Source organism: Anomaloglossus baeobatrachus, chromosome 6 (assembly GCF_048569485.1).
Source record: "Anomaloglossus baeobatrachus isolate aAnoBae1 chromosome 6, aAnoBae1.hap1, whole genome shotgun sequence".
NCBI classification, from domain to species: domain Eukaryota; kingdom Metazoa; phylum Chordata; class Amphibia; order Anura; family Aromobatidae; genus Anomaloglossus; species Anomaloglossus baeobatrachus.
Window position 1 is genome coordinate 82,714,068 of NC_134358.1, and position 16,935 is coordinate 82,731,002.

The window sequence follows — 16,935 nt, forward strand, 5'->3', positions numbered from 1 at the left end:
GTTAGCTCCTCCCCCCACAGCATATACCCTAGCTAGGCAGGAAACTAGCTCAGTTTTTTTCTAGTGTCAGCAGGGAGGCTGACATGTCTCACCTGAGCCCCAGGCCAGCTTTTTATTTTTTTTATTTTATTTTTTTTTATTCTATTTTTATTATGGGGCAATACCAGGGTGCCTGCCACCTTCGTTCCCCCCGCTTACGGGCAGAGGAAACCTGGTGTGCACAAGCCGTCAGTCTTCCCTCGCGCCCAAGTGGTTGGGTCTGCGCACCCCTCCAGGCTCCCTGGAAGCACCTCACACCAAGGTAGCTCCAGAGGGCTAAGCAGAGCCGAGGACCTGCTTCAGCCTTGAGCCGAAGATGCGTCCCTGAGATCCCCACATCCATCACCGACGCGTCTTCAGACGGAGCCAGGAGCGGGTAGGGAGACGACTAGTCATCTGTCCCCTGCATCCAAACCGCCGTTTGAAAAGGCGCCGGTGGGCGATGCAGGCCGTGATTCCGGGGAGCCTCATTAATTTAGCCCCCGGCGTCGGCCTGAATTCTAGCAACGCCCCCTTTCACTGCTCTGGAAGCCGCTCCCTCAGTCGCAGAGGCTCCGTTCCGATTGGCCGTCACACTTAGGCGGTCTTTGCACGTTGCGACATCGTAAGCCGATGCTGCGATGTCGCACGCGATAGTCCCTGACCCCGTCGCAGCAGCGATATCGTGTGATTCCTGGCGTAGCGAACATTATCGCTACGCCAGCTTCACATGCACTCACCTGTCCTGCGACGTCGCTCTGGCCGGCGAACCGCCTCCTTCCTAAGGGGGCGGGTCGTACAAAGTCAGAGCGACGTCACACGGCAGGCAACCAATCAAAGCGGAGGGGCGGAGATGAGCAGGATGTAAACATCCCGCCCACCTTCTTCCTTCCGTGTAGCCGCCTGCGGCAGGTAAGGTGATGTTCCTCGCTCCTGCGGCTTCACACACAGCGATCTGTGATGCCGCAGGAACAAGGAACAACATCGTACCTGTCGTGGCAGCGTAATTTTGAAAAAGTCGGAGCCTACACCGATGATACGATAACGACGCTTTTGCGCTCGTTAATCGTATCATCTAGGATTTACACACTACGATGTCGAAAGTGACGCCGGATGTGCGTCACTTTCGATTTGACCCCACCGACATCGCTCGTGCGATGTTGCAACGTGCAAAGCCGCCCTTAGTCCTAGCCCTGGGACCAATCAGTCTCCGGGGGCCGTCTCTCTCCTCCATGCTGCCAGGACGCCATTTTCCACGTAGGGAGCAGACACGGGTGAGATCGCCTCCTTGGCTCTGCACTTCTGCAGCGCTATATACTGCTCTGCTCAGCGGTATATCGCTGTCTCTCTAGCGGTGTGTGCCTGCTGGCTAGCGGTGTATATCAGCTATTAGCGGTATATACTGGTTCTGCCTGCAGGTATATGCCGACTGTGTGATGGTATATGCCATTTTGCTATCGGTATATACCGGCTCTGCATAGCAGTCACTCTATAATACTGCTAGTGGCTCCTCACTCATAGTAACAGTATCCCTATCACCTATAGGGCTGTGGGACTCGGTTGCTGACATGCGTAACCGCAAGGGTGATAAAGCTTCCCAGATGTCCTTCTACGGACCTGTACTATGCTTGTACCACCTGTGGACGCTCGTTTTCTAATGGCAGAAGCTATCCACTATGCCGGGGATGCGATGCCCCTACTACCGTGTCACAACAGACCCCGTTGCCGGACCTGGAGGCCGTGCAGTCTTTGGATTCTGCTCCGGCCACCAGCCAGGCAGCACCCCCGTCTGATGACGTTAATCCTGCATGGGCTCTTCTAATGTCTAAAAGGTTAGATGACCTTGCCGCTCAGATATCCCAGCTGTCCACAGGCTCGCACATCCCTGCCCCCGGCTCAGCTCCCTCAGAGGAGCCAGTCTGCTTCGTCTGGTCTCTTTCCCAGAACGTAAAAAGGCTGTTTCCAAAAGGCGCCATTGCGACCGCTACGCCTCATCCGACTCTGAGGATGATCAGTCTGACCCAGGCTCCGTGACTTTTAGTAGTCACGATTCCCAAGACTCTGACTCTGACTCTGATTCTGATTCAGATGTCCCTTCTGAGTCTAGGCATATAGAAGACACACTAATTTCGGCTGTCAATCACACTGTCGATTTCTGATCAGCTTCCGGACCGGACTTCTCAGTCGGCAATCAAGCGGGCCAAGAAGCCTCCTAAGTCCTTTACCCATGATCCGGTTTTTCGTCAAATCATATCTAAACGGTGGGATCACCCTGATAGAAGGTTTAATAAAAACCCTTCACTTCATTTGCTTATCCCTTTCCATCTGAAATGGTTAAGACCTGTTCAGTACCCTCCGTTGAGGATCCGCCAGTATCCAGGCTGGCTAAACACACGGTTATGTCTCTTTCAGACAACGCATCTCTCAAGGACTCGCCCGACCGCGCAGTTGATGCTGCGGTCAAATCTATTTTCCAGGCTTTGGGCTCCTCTCTTCGTCCCCTGTTTGCCTTGACATGGGTCACAAGAGCTATGGGTGTGTGGAGTAGGAACCTGCGCAAGATGCTTCGCTCTTGTAATATTCCTCCAGAGGCTTTTGAGATCCTTGATTTGTTCTCTAGCCTCTAATTATTTTCTTCAAGGCTCCCTAGATGCAGCTAGTTTGTCAGCCCTAACGGCAGCCAATGCTGTCTTTGCCCGCAGAGTCCTGTGGCTAAAGATATGGAATGCGGACAGTGCTTCCAAGAAATCCCTGTCCACACTCCCCTTCCATGGCCTTCGTCTGTTTGGAGAATCCCTGGACAAACTCATATCTGAGACCACGGGTGGTAAAAGTACCATTCTACCACAAAAGCGTCCTGTATCCAGGAATTTTAAAAAATCTTCTTGGCGCAGGCAGTCCTTTCGGCCCGCTCCCCAAAAACCATCAGCACAAGGATCGTCCCAACGCTCAGATCAAGGATCCGGTCCCTCAAGGGGGTCTTCCTGGCGTTCCCACTCCAAGCAATCTAAACCTAAGGGACCTCGCCCTGTACAGGCCCCCTAAGCATGACGCCAGGTATCCCTCAGATCCGACTCCTGTTGGAGGGCGGCTTCTGCTTTTTCGGGATATCTGGCTAGACCACACTCACGATTCTTGGGTTCAAGAAATCGTCACCTCAGGTTACAAGATCGATTTCCATTCCCTGCCAGCCAACAGGTTTCTGCGTTCTCGTCTTCCAAAGTCAAAAATGCAAAGGCAGGCCTTATTTCAGGCCATAGCCTCCTTACAGAAAGCAAACGTTATCATTCCAGTGCCCCTGGAACAGCGCGGCAAAGGTTTCTATTCAAACCTTTTTGTCGTTCCCAAATAAGATGGCTCTGTGCGCCCTATCTTGGATCCTTGGATCTCAAAAGGCTCAACAGATCCGTACGAATTTGGACCTTCCGAATGGAATCATTGAGAGCAGTACTAGCCGCCATGGAACCGGGAGAATTCCTAGCTTCCATAGACATTCAAGATACTTATTTACACATTTCCATATGTGTATCTCATCAACTGTTCCTTCGTTTTGCCGTAGGACATCGTCATTTCCAATTCAGTACCCTCCTCTTTGGACTGGCCACTGCGCCTCGGGTCTTCACAAAGGTCATGGCGGCCGTCATGTCCATTTTGCACCCCAGAGGCGTCCTGGTCGTTCCCTATCTGGACGACCTACTTGTCAAGGGGAGCTCTCCTCAAGTTTGCTCAGAAAGCGTGCAGATTTGCCTAGACACGCTGTCAAGGCTAGGTTGGCTTATCAACTTCAACAAGTCATTTCTCATTAGCGCATCACCTTTTTAGGTATGCTGATAGACACGGCTCAGTCCCGGGTTTTTATTCCAGAAGACAAGAGGTCTTCCCTGATCCGGGCCGCCCAATCCCTCCGCTCCCGCCATTACACCTCCCTTCGGAATGGGATGAGAGTGTTAGGCAAGATGGTGGCAGTCATGGAAGCCGTGTCTTTTGCCCAATTCCATCTGCGCCCTCTACAACTGGATCTTCTATCCTCCTGGGACAAGAATCCAGCTTCTCTAGACCGGTCAGTCCGCCTATCTCTGGCTGCGCTCAACTCCCTCGTCTGGTGGACTCAAGTCTCATCCCTATCTCAAGGGAAGTCCTTCCGCCTTGTCCACTGGCAAGTAGTAAGAAGTATCCAGGATTTCTTTGTCGCTCCATTGGGAGACCCAGACAATTGGGTGTATAGCTATTGCCTCTGGAGGCCACACAAAGTATTACACTTAAAAGTGTAAGGCCCCTCCCCTTCTGGCTATACACCCCCAGTGGGATCACTGGCTCACCAGTTTTGTGCTTTGTGCGAAGGAGGCAACACATCCACGCATAGCTCCACTTTTTAGTCAGCAGCAGCTGCTGACTATGTCGGATGGAAGAAAAGAGGACACATATAGTGTCCCCAGCATGCTCCCTTCTCACCCCACTGTATGTCGGAGGTGTTTGTAAGGTTGAGGTACCCATTGCGGGTACGGCGGCAGGAGCCCACATGCTGATTCCTTCCCCATCCCTTTTTACAGGGCTCTGGGTGAAGTGGGATTTACCGGTCTCCAGGCACTGAGACCGTGCTCCATCTACAGCCCCTGGAGAAGATGCTGGATGGAGCGGAGTACATCAGGGACATGGCCCTGCTTCCTCAAGGTACTCTGTGTCCCCGTGCATTTGGCGCTCACACCGCAGCATGCTGGGTGTTGTAGTGCGCCGGGGGACATCAGCGCTGCGGCGCCTGTGCCATGGCCTCATTCAGCTTTGCTGAAGCAGGCTCACTTATGGGAATTGGTCGCGCCGGCCGCTGGGACTGCGGCGCGGCTGGCACTTGTAGTGCGCCGGGGACTTCAGCGCGGCCTGCGCTTTTACGGCGGCCGCGCTGATAACTAGAGTCCCCGGCTTTTGCGGCCTGCTTCCGTTCGTTCCCGCCCCCAGACCTGCCAGTCAGGAGAGGGGCGGGACGCTGGCCACTTCCAGGAATCGGTCGCGCCGGCCGCTGGCAGCGGCGCGGCTGGCACTTGTGGTGCGCCGGGGACTTCAGCGCGGCCCGCGCTTTTACGGCGGCCGCGCTGATAACTAGAGTCCCCGGCTTTTGCGGCCTGCTTCCGTTCGTTCCCGCCCCCAGACCTGCCAGTCAGGAGAGGGGCGGGACGCTGGCCACTTCTATGAATCGGTCGCGCCGGCCGCTGGAACTGCGGCGCGGCTGGCACTTGTGGTGCGCCGGGGGCTTCAGCGCGGCCCGCGCTTTTACGGCGGCCGCGCTGTTAACTCGAGTCCCCGGCTTCTGGGCCTAGTCTCCCTTCGTTACCGCCCACAGCCCTGACAGTCAGGGTAGGGGCGTGACGCTGCATAGAGCAGAGCTGAGAGCTGGAGTATGTTTTGCATACTCCACCCCTCTCACTGTGTGCACTGTGAATCCGGATTCCCGCACTTTCTCAGGCACGCCCACGGCTTCCTTCTCTACAAGGACACCGGCAGCCATTAGTGTCAGTTTCTGTACGATACAGAGACAAGTGTGGAAGACCCTGGCATTCTGATAGTCACACAATCGCTGTAACAGGCGTTAAGCAGCACCTGTGGTGCTAACCCCACTAGTGCAGAAGTGCACTTATAGATATGCTTGTACTATGTATATTGCACTGTTTGGTCGCACGTTGTATATACCCTCCTGGATTATGCGGAGGAGTTATCAGCATATTCTCTGTGTAAAACAAAGGTGCAGAACCACATGTTTTTCTATACAGCTGGTACAGCATGTACGGCTATACGGCCGGCAGGTACATAGACTCCCATTGTATGCACTAATGGCCAGGGGATGAGGACGGTGTCTGCAGTATTTACTGACAGTTTTTCTGAGACTATGGCTATGATACTAGAAGCCTAGCAGTCCGGACATGTCTCTCACAATATGGGCACTGTTGAATCATTGATCCATGGCCCCCCTCAGTGTGAATAACTAACAGCTCCGGGAATGTCACACGCATCCCAGAGTCACGGCTCTGCACGGACGTCAGTCCCAGACAGCCTAAGTGGGCTCGCTATGAGCGGCCTCGGTTTCATCAGGGTCCTAACAGAAGGACTCGCTGTGTAATGAGGCGGAAGTAGCGGCTCAGGATTCTGATCCTGAGACCGCTCTCAATCTGGATACACCTGATTGTGACGCCATAGTAAATAATCTTATAGCGTCCATCTATAGAATGTGGGTTATTTCTCACAGCTCCTCCAGTGGAGGAGTCAGCTTCACGTATTTTTCTGGACCACTCTGCCTTCAGAGAGGCAGTCCAGGAACACCACGCTTATCCAGATATGCGCTTCTCCAAACGGCTTAGGATACACGTTATCCCTGTCCCCTGACTTGGTCAAGGACTGGACCCAATGTCCCGAGCGGCATCCTCCAATCTCCAGGCTTGTAGCTAGATCCATAGTTGCAGTGGGAGATGGAACTGCAAACTCAAAGATGCCACTGACAGACAGATGGATCTCTGGTCGAAAGCCATCTATGAGGCTGTCGGCGCACCGTTGGCTCCGGCATTCTCTCCCTTGGGGCACTCCAAGCTATTTCAGCTTGTCTTACACAGATTGACACGGTTACACGTACATCTGTGCCGCAGGTGGCATCCTTAACCTCTCAAATGTCTGCATTTGTTTCTTACGCGATTCAGGTTGTCCTGGACTCTGCGAACCGTGCGGCGGTAGCCTCCGCTACTCCGTGTTTTTAAGCAGAGCCTGGTCTGCTCGTTAAGTGAATGGAAGGCAGATTCTGCTTCCAAAAAAGGTTGCCTAACCAGTTGCCTTTTTCTGCTGACCGACTGTTTGGTGAGCGTTGGATGTAACCATCAAACAGTCCAGGGGTAAGGATTCATCCTTTCCTCAGCCCGGACACAACAAACCCCAACAGAGCAAGAGGCAGTCGGGGTTTTCGGCCTTTTCGAGGCTCGGGCAGGTCCCATTTTTCCTCGTCCAATGTGGACTCAAAAGGATCAGAGGAGCTAAGATTCTTAGCGGGCTCAGTCTCGCCCAAAAAAGCGACAGTCTGAAAACCCGCTTCCAAGGCGGCTTCCTCATGACTTGCGGCCTCGGTCGGTAGCAGGCTCTCCCGCCTTGGCGATATTTAGCTGCCATAGGTCAATGACCATTGAGTGTGAGACATTCTGTCTCACGGGTACAGGATAGAGCTCACTTCTCGTCCTCCAACTCGATTCTTCAGAATTTCTCCACCTCCCGGCCGGGCCGCTGCTCTTCTGCAAACAGGGTGCACTCTATAGGCAGAAAGAGTGATGACCCCCGTTCCTCTTCAGGAACAAGGTCACGGTTTTTACCCCAAATTCTTTGCGGTACCTATAACAACGGGCCGTTCCGTCCCGTTCTGGATCTAAAAATGCTCAGCAAGCTCGTGGACACCAGGCGGTTCCGGATGGAATCCCTCCGCCATGTCATCGCCTCAAGGTCCCAAGGATATTTCCTAGCATCATTAGGCATCAAGGATGCTTATCCACACGTGCCGATTGATCCAGAGCACTAGCGTTTCTACGCTTCGTTATAGGAGACGAACACCCTCTGTTCGTAGCTCTACCTTCCGGCTAGCGACAGTCCAACTGGTCTTCGCCAAGGTCAGGGCAGCAGTAGTCACAGTCCTGCACTCTCAGGGTCACTCTGTGGTCCCGTATTTAGACGATCTACTTGTCAAGGCACTCTCTTAGGAAACATGCCAACACTGCCCGAACGTTGCGCTGGAGACTCTCTAGAGTTTTGGGTGGATCATCAACTTTTTAAAGTCAGATCCGACCCCGACCCTATCGATAACATATCTAGGCATAGAGTTTCTTACTCTCTCAGCGATAGTGAAGCTGCCGCTAGACAAACAGCATTCACTACGGGCTGCAAGCTCTTCTTTAAGAACCAGTCGCACACATTGAGACGCCTCATGCACTTCCTACGTAAGATGGTAGCAATGGAGGCAGTTCCTTTCGCGCAGTTTTACTGCGTCCACTACAATGGGACATTCTCCGCCAATGGGACGAGGAGTCGACGTCCCTCAACAGAGTCGTCGTTCTTTCTCAGGCGGCCAAGGAATCTCTACGGTGGTGGCTTCTTCTCACCTCTTGGTCAAAAAGAAGGTCCTTCCTATCCCCGTCCTGGGCGATAGTTACGACAGACGCGAGTCTATCAGGGTGGGGAGCAGTTTTTCTCCACTACAGCGCTCAGGGTACGTGGACTCAGCAAGAGTCCACTCTTCAGATCAATGTTCTTGAACACAGAGCAGTGTATCTTGCCCTACAATCCTTCCAACAGCGGCTGGAAAGCAAGCATATCCGACTTCAGTCGGACAGCTCCACAGCGGTGGCATACATCAACCACCAAGGAAGAACGCGCAACCGGCAAGCCTTCCAGGAAGTCCGGCAGGTTCTGATGTGGGTGGAAGACACGGCATCCACCATATCCACAATTCACATCCCAAGTGTGGAAACTAGGAAGCTGACTTCCTAAGTCGCTGAGGTGTGGCCGAAAGAGTATGGTCTCCTCACCCGGACGGGTTTCAGGAGATCTGGCGCCGCTGACAGAGGCCGGACGTCGATCTAATGGCGTCACGGCACAACAACAATGTGCCAGCTTCATGGCACGGTTTCACAATCATCGAGCTCTGGCGGCAAACGCCTTAGTTCAGCATTGGTCGCAGTTCCAGCTACCTTAGGTGCCACCTCTGGCATTGTTGCCCAGAGTACTGCGCTAGATCAAGACCGACTGCGGCCGCGCCATCCTCGTCGCTACAAATTGGCCGAGGATGTTGTGGTACTCGGTTCTGTGGTGCCTCACGGTAGGCTAACCGGGGGCACTACCAGACCAATCAGACTGGCTGTCTCAAGGGCCATTCTTCCATTTGAATTCTACGGCCCTCAACCGGATGGTGTGGCATTGAGTCCTGGAACCTAGTGTCGTCAGGATTACCTCAGGACGTGGTTGCCACCATGAGACAGGCTAGCATACCAACGTCCGCCAAGATTGACCACAGGACGTGGAAGATGTTCTTATCTCGGTGCTCGGCGCAGGGTGTTTCTCCCTGGCCGGTTGCATCGTCTATGTTTCCTTCCTTCCTGCAATCTAGGTAGGAAAATGGGTTGTCGCTCAGTTCCCTTTAGGGACAAGTCTCAGCGCTATCTGTATTTTTTCAGAAACGACGACTTCCTCAGGTACGCACGTTCCTACGGGGAGTTTGTCTTCTCAGCACTCCGTACAAGCGGCCGTTAGAGCCCTGAGATCTGAACAAGGTTCTAATTGCTCTCCAGATGCCGCCTTTCGAGCCTTTGAAGGATGTCTCCCTTCCCGTTTTTCACGGGAAGTGGCCTTCTAGTAACGGTCTCGTCTCTTAGGAGAGTTTCCGAGCTAGCAACGCTCTCATACAAACTCCCTTCCTGGTCCTTCACCAGGACAGGGTAGTTCTGCGTCCGGTTCCGGAATTTCTCCCTAAGGTGGTATCCCATTTTCATATCAATCAGGATGTCACCTCACCTTCTTTGTGTCCTCGTCCAGTCCATCAATTTCAGAAAGATTTGCATCTGTTGGTTCTGGTGAGAGCACTCAGGTTCTACTTCCCGCATGGCGCTCCTGCGCCACCCGGATGCACTCTTTGTCCTTGTCGCTGGTCGGCGTAAACAGTCGCAAGCTTCCAGATCCACCCTTGCTCGGGGGCTCGAGGAACCAATTCTTGAAACCTACAGTTCTACTGGGCTTCTGGTTCTCTCAAGGCCGAAGGCCCATTCTACCAGAGCCGTGGGTGCATCCTGGGCATTACGGCACCAGGCTACGGCTCAGCAGGTGTGTCAGGCACCCACCTGGTCGAGTCTACTTACTTTTACCAAGCATTATCAGATGCATACCTACGCTTCGGCAGACGCCAGCCTAGGTAGATAAGTCATTCAGGCGGCGGTTGGCCACCTGTAGGAGAGGGCCGTTTGACGGCCCTATCATGAGGTATTCTTTTACCCACCCAGGGATTGCTTTTGGACATCCCAATTGTCTGGGTCTCCCAATGGAGCGACAAAGAAGAAGGGAATTTTGTTTACTTACCGTAAATTCCTTTTCTTCTAGCTCCAATTGGGAGACCCAGCACCCGCCCTGTTTTCTCGGGGTTTTTCTGTTTTTTCGGGTACACATGTTGTTCATGTGGTATGGTTCAGTTCTCCGATGTTTCCTCGGATTGAATTGGTCTTTAAACCAGTTATTGGCTTTCCTCCTTCTTGCTTTGGCACTAAAACTGGTGAGCCAGTGATCCCACTGGGGGTGTATAGCCAGAAGGGGAGGGGCCTTACACTTTTAAGTGTAATACTTTGTGTGGCCTCCAGAGGCAATAGCTATACACCCAATTGTCTGGGTCTCCCAATTGGAGCTAGAAGAAAAGGAATTTACGGTAAGTAAACAAAATTCCCTTCTCTTCTTTGGGCAGAGATGCACATTCCCATTATTTCAGCTGTCCATATTCTGGGGGTGGACAACTGGGCCGCAGACTTTCTCAACAGGCAAGGTCTAGCTGCAGGGGAATGGTCCCTCCACGACGAAGTGTTCCATCAGATCACTCTTCGTTGGGGACTCCCAGATGTGGACCTCATGGCGTCTCGGATGAACGAGAAAATACATCCCTTCAGATTCCGGTCGAGAGACCCGCTAGCGCTCGGCTCCGACGCTCTAGTCTTTCCGTGGTCGCAGTTTCGCCTGCCCTACATTTTCCCTCCGTTTCCTCTCATTCCGAGAGTAATCAAGAAAATCAAAGCGGAGGGAATCCCGGTGATCCTCGTGGCCCCGGATTGGCCCAGGAGAGCCTGGTACCCAGAGCTTCTCCAACTTCTCGGCGACACTCCCTGGCGTCTCCCCGACCGCCCGGATCTTCTGTCGCAAGGTCCAATATTCCACCAGAATACAGCACAGCTGCATTTGACGGCGTGGCGCTTGAATCCTTGATTCTAGCCAAGTCAGGTCTTTCTTCTAAGGTAGTTCATACCATGCTTAGATACTGGCGGAAGAGGGCTTTCGAGCATTATCACAGGATCTGGAAGACCTATCTTTCCTGGTGTGACCGTCATAATCGGTCGCCCCTTACCTTTTCAATACCTAATGTTCTTGCCTTTCTGCAAGACTGTCTGGACTCGGGACTAGCTCTCAGTACCCTTAAAGGACAAGTTTCTGCCTTGTCAATATTTTTCCAGAAGCAGCTGGCTTCTCGTCATCAGGTCCGTACCTTTCTTCAAGGGGTAGCGCATTTTGGTCCCTCCTTATCGCCACCCTTTTAGATCCCTGCGATCTGAATCTGGTTCTCGGAGCTCTTCAGCTTCCTCCTTTCGAACCTCTGAGAGAAATCGCTCTTCAACGACTGTCCTGGAAGGTTGCCTTTTTAGTCGCCATTACCTCTATCAGGTGAGTGTCCGAACTGGCGGCCCTTTCTTGTCGCTCACCTTACCTGATATTCCCTCATGATAAGGTGGTCCTTCGGCCTTCCGCCGCCTTTCTCCCGAAGGTCGTATCTTCTTTCCACCTGAACGAGGACATTGTGTTGCCGTCATTCTGCCCGGCCCTGGTCCACTCTTTTTTGAAAAAGCCCTACACACTCTAGATCTCGTCAGGGCTCTGCGGATCTAAATCTCCAGAACAGCGCCGTTGCGCAAGTCCGATGCCCTCTTCGTCCTCTCAGAAGGACACAAAACGTGCAACCAGGCTTCTAAATCCACGATTTCTCGATGGATCAGGACTGCCATCTGTGAGGCATACAAAGCACGAGGTTCTGTTCCCCCTCAATCTGTGCGGGCCCACTCTACGCGAGCAGTGGGTGCTTCCTGGGCTATCCGCCATCAGGTTTCGGCGGCCCAACTTTGCAAGGCCGCTACCTGGTCCAGTGTGCACACGTTTACAAAATTCTACAGAGTGCATACGCATGCCTCCGCGGATGCTGCTCTTGGAAGACAAGTCCTTCAGGCAGCAGTGGCCCATTAATAAGTGGCCACTGCTCGGTTTTTTGACAGTGTTTTGATATGAGTTCACTGCAGTTGCAGTCGTTAGTCAGCTCTTAGTCTGATGTTATACACTGTTAATAGTTCAGCTCCCACCCAGGGACTGCTTTGGGACGTCCCACTGTCTGTATCCCCCAATGAAAAGGCGAGAAAGGAAATGACATTTTTGTGTACTCACCGAAAAATGTCTTCCTTGGAGCCTTTCATTGAGGGACACAGCTCCCACCCTTGTGGTTTTGGTTGTCCTTCTCCTACTGCTTTTAAAACAAACTGAGCTAGTTCCCGCCTAGCCGGGGTATATGCTGTGGGGGGAGGAGCTAACACTTTTGTATATCTAGTGTCACGCCTCCCTGGTGACATCATAATATCCACTGTCTGTGTCCCCCAATGAAAGGCTCCAAGAAAGACATTTTACGGTGAGTACACAAAAATGTCATTATATGCCCAACTAATAAGATTTCTCTTCACTGGAACTAAGGGGCCAAATTTTGAAAAACAAATAAAGGTCAGATCATTATCCCTCCTTTACCAAACTTTACAGATGGCACAATGCAGTCAGGCAGGTAACGTTCTCCTGGCATTCACCAAACGCAGACTCATCCAAATAGAGATGTGATCTGTCTCCAATATTTGATTAGACAGACATGGTAGAAAGCAGTGTGAGCAGCCCCTTCTTACATCAGCACTGGTATCTCCAGTAGTTGACTAGATTGGCAGTGTGAGCAGCTTCTTCTTACATCAGCACCCTGGTATCTCCAGTATTAGATCAGATAGTGGACAGCAGTGTGAGTGTTGGATTAGTAGATCACAGTCTGCCCTGTATATAGAGGCTGTTACGTAACTTGTCCTCATCTGTGTACAGGCTGGAAGTCCAGGCAGATATTCAGAAGGAGAGATACAGCCTGAGTGGAGAATCTGGCACTGTGAGCCTGGGAACAGTCAGTGACAATGCAAGTACCAAAGCCATGGCTGGGTCCATCCTGAACTCCTACATCCCGCTGGACAGGTACGGTCCTCATTATGTGTGTATGTATATATAAAATGTGTGTGTGTATAATAATATAATACTCCCTCTTCCAGTTAGTAGATGTGGGTTTTGCAGTTCATTTGTGATGATCATTAGGTTTAATCCACTGCCATTTTTTTTTTATTTTTTTTCTTACTAATTGTATTTTCCCAAGAAATTACAATTCTGCAGCCTCTTTCCTTAGAGCTATGTTGTTCGGCTCCTCTTATTCATCCAGTACCTCGGGGGTGGTACCAATCAGAGGGGCGTGTCCCTACACTCAAAGTCTGTCGGCCCTGATTGGAGAGTGTGAGGCTGTAATAATACCACACGTAATAACTAGTTGTCAAAAAAAAAAAAAACCCTCCTACAACTATTGACCCAAAAAATAAAGATATTATGCCTCTCTAAATATAGTGACTGAATTATTTTTTCCCAAGTTGTTTTTTAATTTCCATAACTGGACGGAGTCACTTTTTTCTTGCCACAAAGTGACCGTCCTTAAACAATACCCCCAAAATAATTGTGAATTTTCCGGGGTTTTTTTTCCACCGCACTTGGAGTTTTATTTCTCTTTTTTCCATAGATTTTGTTAATGTAATTCAAAACGACAAGAACAAGCAAGAAAAAACTAAAACAGAAAAAATGTCTGCCTCTTCAAGAGGTTAAACCCTTTCTGCCCCCACTAGGAGAAGCTCTTTGTATAGGGATTTAATATATTTTTTCTATACAGTGAGCGCCCCCTATAAAGTGACACTGTGATAGATATGTGTCAGCACAATAGCGGACTTTTATCACACTGTCGATTTTATAAAGTGGTTTCACCCCCTGAGATACTGCAACCAACTATGACTTCCCAGTCCATGTGGTGTCCTAATGGGCAGTTTGTCACTTGCTTCTTGGCCTGCTTCAGGGAAATCTTGAGTAATTATTACAGGGAACCTGTCACCACTTTTTCGGCCTATAAGCTGCTGCTACCACCACCGGGCTCTTATATACAGCATTCTAGCATGCTGTATATAAGAGCCCAGGCCGGGGGTATAACATAAAAAACACTTTAATACTTGCCTAATGGTCGCGTGGTGGGCCTTATGGGCGTCTCCGTTCTCCGACACCTCCCCTTTCGGATATCTTTGTCCTCTTTCTGAAGCCTGTGTGCATGACGCAGCTACGTCATACACACTCACCAGTCCTGCGCAGGCGCACCACAATACTTTGATCTGCCCTGCTCAGGGCAGATCAAACTGCGCAGGACCTCAATGCCGGCGCGTGTGTATGAAGTTGGACCCGTCATGCACCGTGGCTAGAGAAGGAGGAGAACAAAGATGGCCGAAAGAGGCGGCGCCGGCACCGGACAAAAGAGAAGCCCATAAGGCCCACAGCGCGAAAGTTAGGTAATTATTATAGTGTGTTTTGTTATACCCACGGCCTGGGCTCTTATATACAGCATGTTAGAATGCTGTATATAAGAGCCCGGTGGTGGTGGCCGCAGCTTATAGGCCGAAAAAGTTGTGACAGGTTCACTTTAATAAAGTCAGGACCCAACTTTGAAGGTTTGGAAATGTCTTTTAAAACCTTTTTTTTTTTTTTTTTTTTTTTTGTTTATTTGGTTCTGATTGCCCCTTCTTTTATTGTTTTTCAGGGAAGGTAACAGCATGGAAGTTCAAGTGGACATCGAGTCTAAACCAGCCAAATTCAGGCACAACAGCGGCAGCAGCAGTGTTGACGATGGCAGTGCCCCGGGTCGGAGTAGCGTCGGTGGCTCTACAACCTGCCAAGCAGAAAGCAAATGCAGTGCCGCCAAATGGTCCAAAGACAATACAGCAGGGAAGAAAAGCAAAGGCAAGCTACGAAAGAAAAGTAGCACCAAGATAAACGAGACGAGAGAGGACATGGACGCTCAGCTCCTGGAGCAGCAGAGCACTCATTCCAGTGAATGTGACTCCCCTTCTCTTAGTGACAGCTTACCTTCGGTGGCAGACTCTCACTCTAGTCATTTCTCAGAATTTAGCTGCTCCGATATGGAGAGCATGAAAACCTCCTGCAGCCACGGTTCCAACGAGTATCACACTCGCTTTGTTACAGTCAGCCCACTTCCCGAAGTGGAAAACGACCGGCTGGAAAATTCTCCCCAGCCCGGTGGTGTTGCAGTTGTTAACATCCCCGTTCCTTGCACGGACGTCCCCCAGCTGAGTTATATAGCGGAGGAGGGTGTCAGCCAAGGATTCCCCCACCAAGGGGAGAAGGCCGACACCGAGAATGATCCAACAAGCGAAGGGAACTGTGCAATCCAGACGGACATCTAGGCCCGATATTGCTGCAATACTTCTCTACCACTAACCAGTTCTGCTCACATGGAAAGCTTTGCAAAGCGTTGGGTAACCACTTGGGGGAAACCATAAAGAGGGCGTAAATCCTTCCAGCATCGATTTCGAAAAGCTTGTGACCACCTGTATGATGGCGGCCGCCTGGAAGTTTACCGGATGTCCCATCATCCAGTGAAAAGGGTTATCTGCCGACATGATGATACTGCAGGCTAAGTGCACAGTGAAGAGTCCGCTCCAGGGGCCGGCACACGATGCCCTGTGAAGACGGCGCTGTCCACGTTATTACAACAGGGTTATAACTCCAATCACAGGAACTTCATTCCAAAATCTGGAGGCTGGGGGATGTGACGGGTCAGTCAGGCTTTGAGCAAAAGGTTTTGGAATTTCTTTCAAATTTTTAATTTTTCTTTTGCACAAAAAGTCGAGATAAATAAGAGTCCATGTTCGGCATCAAAATACAAAATAAAGTCTGTATAACGCTATTTCACCTTATCACGAAGGGCAGACTAGGGTCATCGGTCGTCATTTGGGAGCAGACCACCCCACCCCACCCTCTCATTTTTTGGTGCCTTCAACAAAGACTGGGATTTAAGTGCCTGGTCATGAGAATTTATACTAAATGTTTTTGTTAGGTTTTTTTTCTGCATAGTCCTCTATGGCCACCCGAGGACCAGATTATACCCTCCAGGCCAATGACTGGTAGATCATTATTAATGTATGTCATTAATACAAACGTATTCACCTACCAAAGACTCACTCAGGCTTCAGAGGACATGTACATTGACATCTGCAATCGCAAATAAAGCACAGTGCAGGAGCTGCACATATAATGGGTGGATGTGGAATATGGCTGTGATCTAGTTTTATACTTTTCTCATACAAAAGCAAGGAATTAAGGTCTACGAGTCCAGACGGTGGTCATAGAACCGTTACTGTTAATCTGTGCAATGTAATTCACTTTGACAATGCAAAACAGTTGTTGGTATTGAAACAGTCAACGTTCTGGTCTCTAAGTGTTCTGCCGAGAAGGTGCTAATGATTGTGCCGGAGCGCTTGCTTCTAAGACGTCATCCATGTGCTGCAGTCCAATATTATGATTCCAGTCACCTGTTTAATCCGCTTCTAACACTAGTGCCAGTTTCCATTGGACGAAGCTTGTTCCTGTATCTGTATATTTGTCTTATTTTGCTTCTAAAGATGCGTGTAAAATGCATACTGAATAAATGTGTCCGTGCTGAGCGCCCACTGCCTCTCATTTATACCTCATTGCTGTCTCTGTGCTTGTAAGGAAAAGATATGACCAACCACAGGGGAAAAAAAAGATTAAAAATGTGAAGAAGCGCTTAAGACGTCTGTGCCAATGGGTCCGAGCACCAACCTCTAACGTCCATGAAAAACACACGTGCATGTGTCCCTCTGTGTGCCGTGACTTTGGCAAACCTGTGGGCTATGCATGGATAGCACACGGAGATCAGGCATTTATACTCGCCTGTCCACGCTCCGGCCGCCGCGGTCTCCTGACTGCTACTACTTCCTGGTCGGATGTGTAGTGAATATTCATGAGCATAAT

At 50.8% G+C, this 16,935-nt stretch overlaps 1 protein-coding gene across 3 annotated transcripts in view; it reads left to right on the forward strand.

Annotated features, from left to right (window-relative positions):
* Window positions 1-16,606, forward strand: part of RNF19A (ring finger protein 19A, RBR E3 ubiquitin protein ligase) — a 123,471-nt gene extending 106,865 nt beyond the window's left edge. For all 3 annotated transcript variants that reach the window (XM_075353071.1, XM_075353072.1, XM_075353073.1), the window contains exons 9-10: window positions 12,895-13,038; window positions 14,681-16,606. In XM_075353071.1, coding sequence (XP_075209186.1) covers window positions 12,895-13,038; window positions 14,681-15,344 — 808 coding nt within the window. In that variant the 3' untranslated portion in view covers window positions 15,345-16,606. The remainder of the gene's footprint in view (window positions 1-12,894; window positions 13,039-14,680) is intronic.
* Window positions 16,607-16,935: the final 329 nt, after the last annotated feature.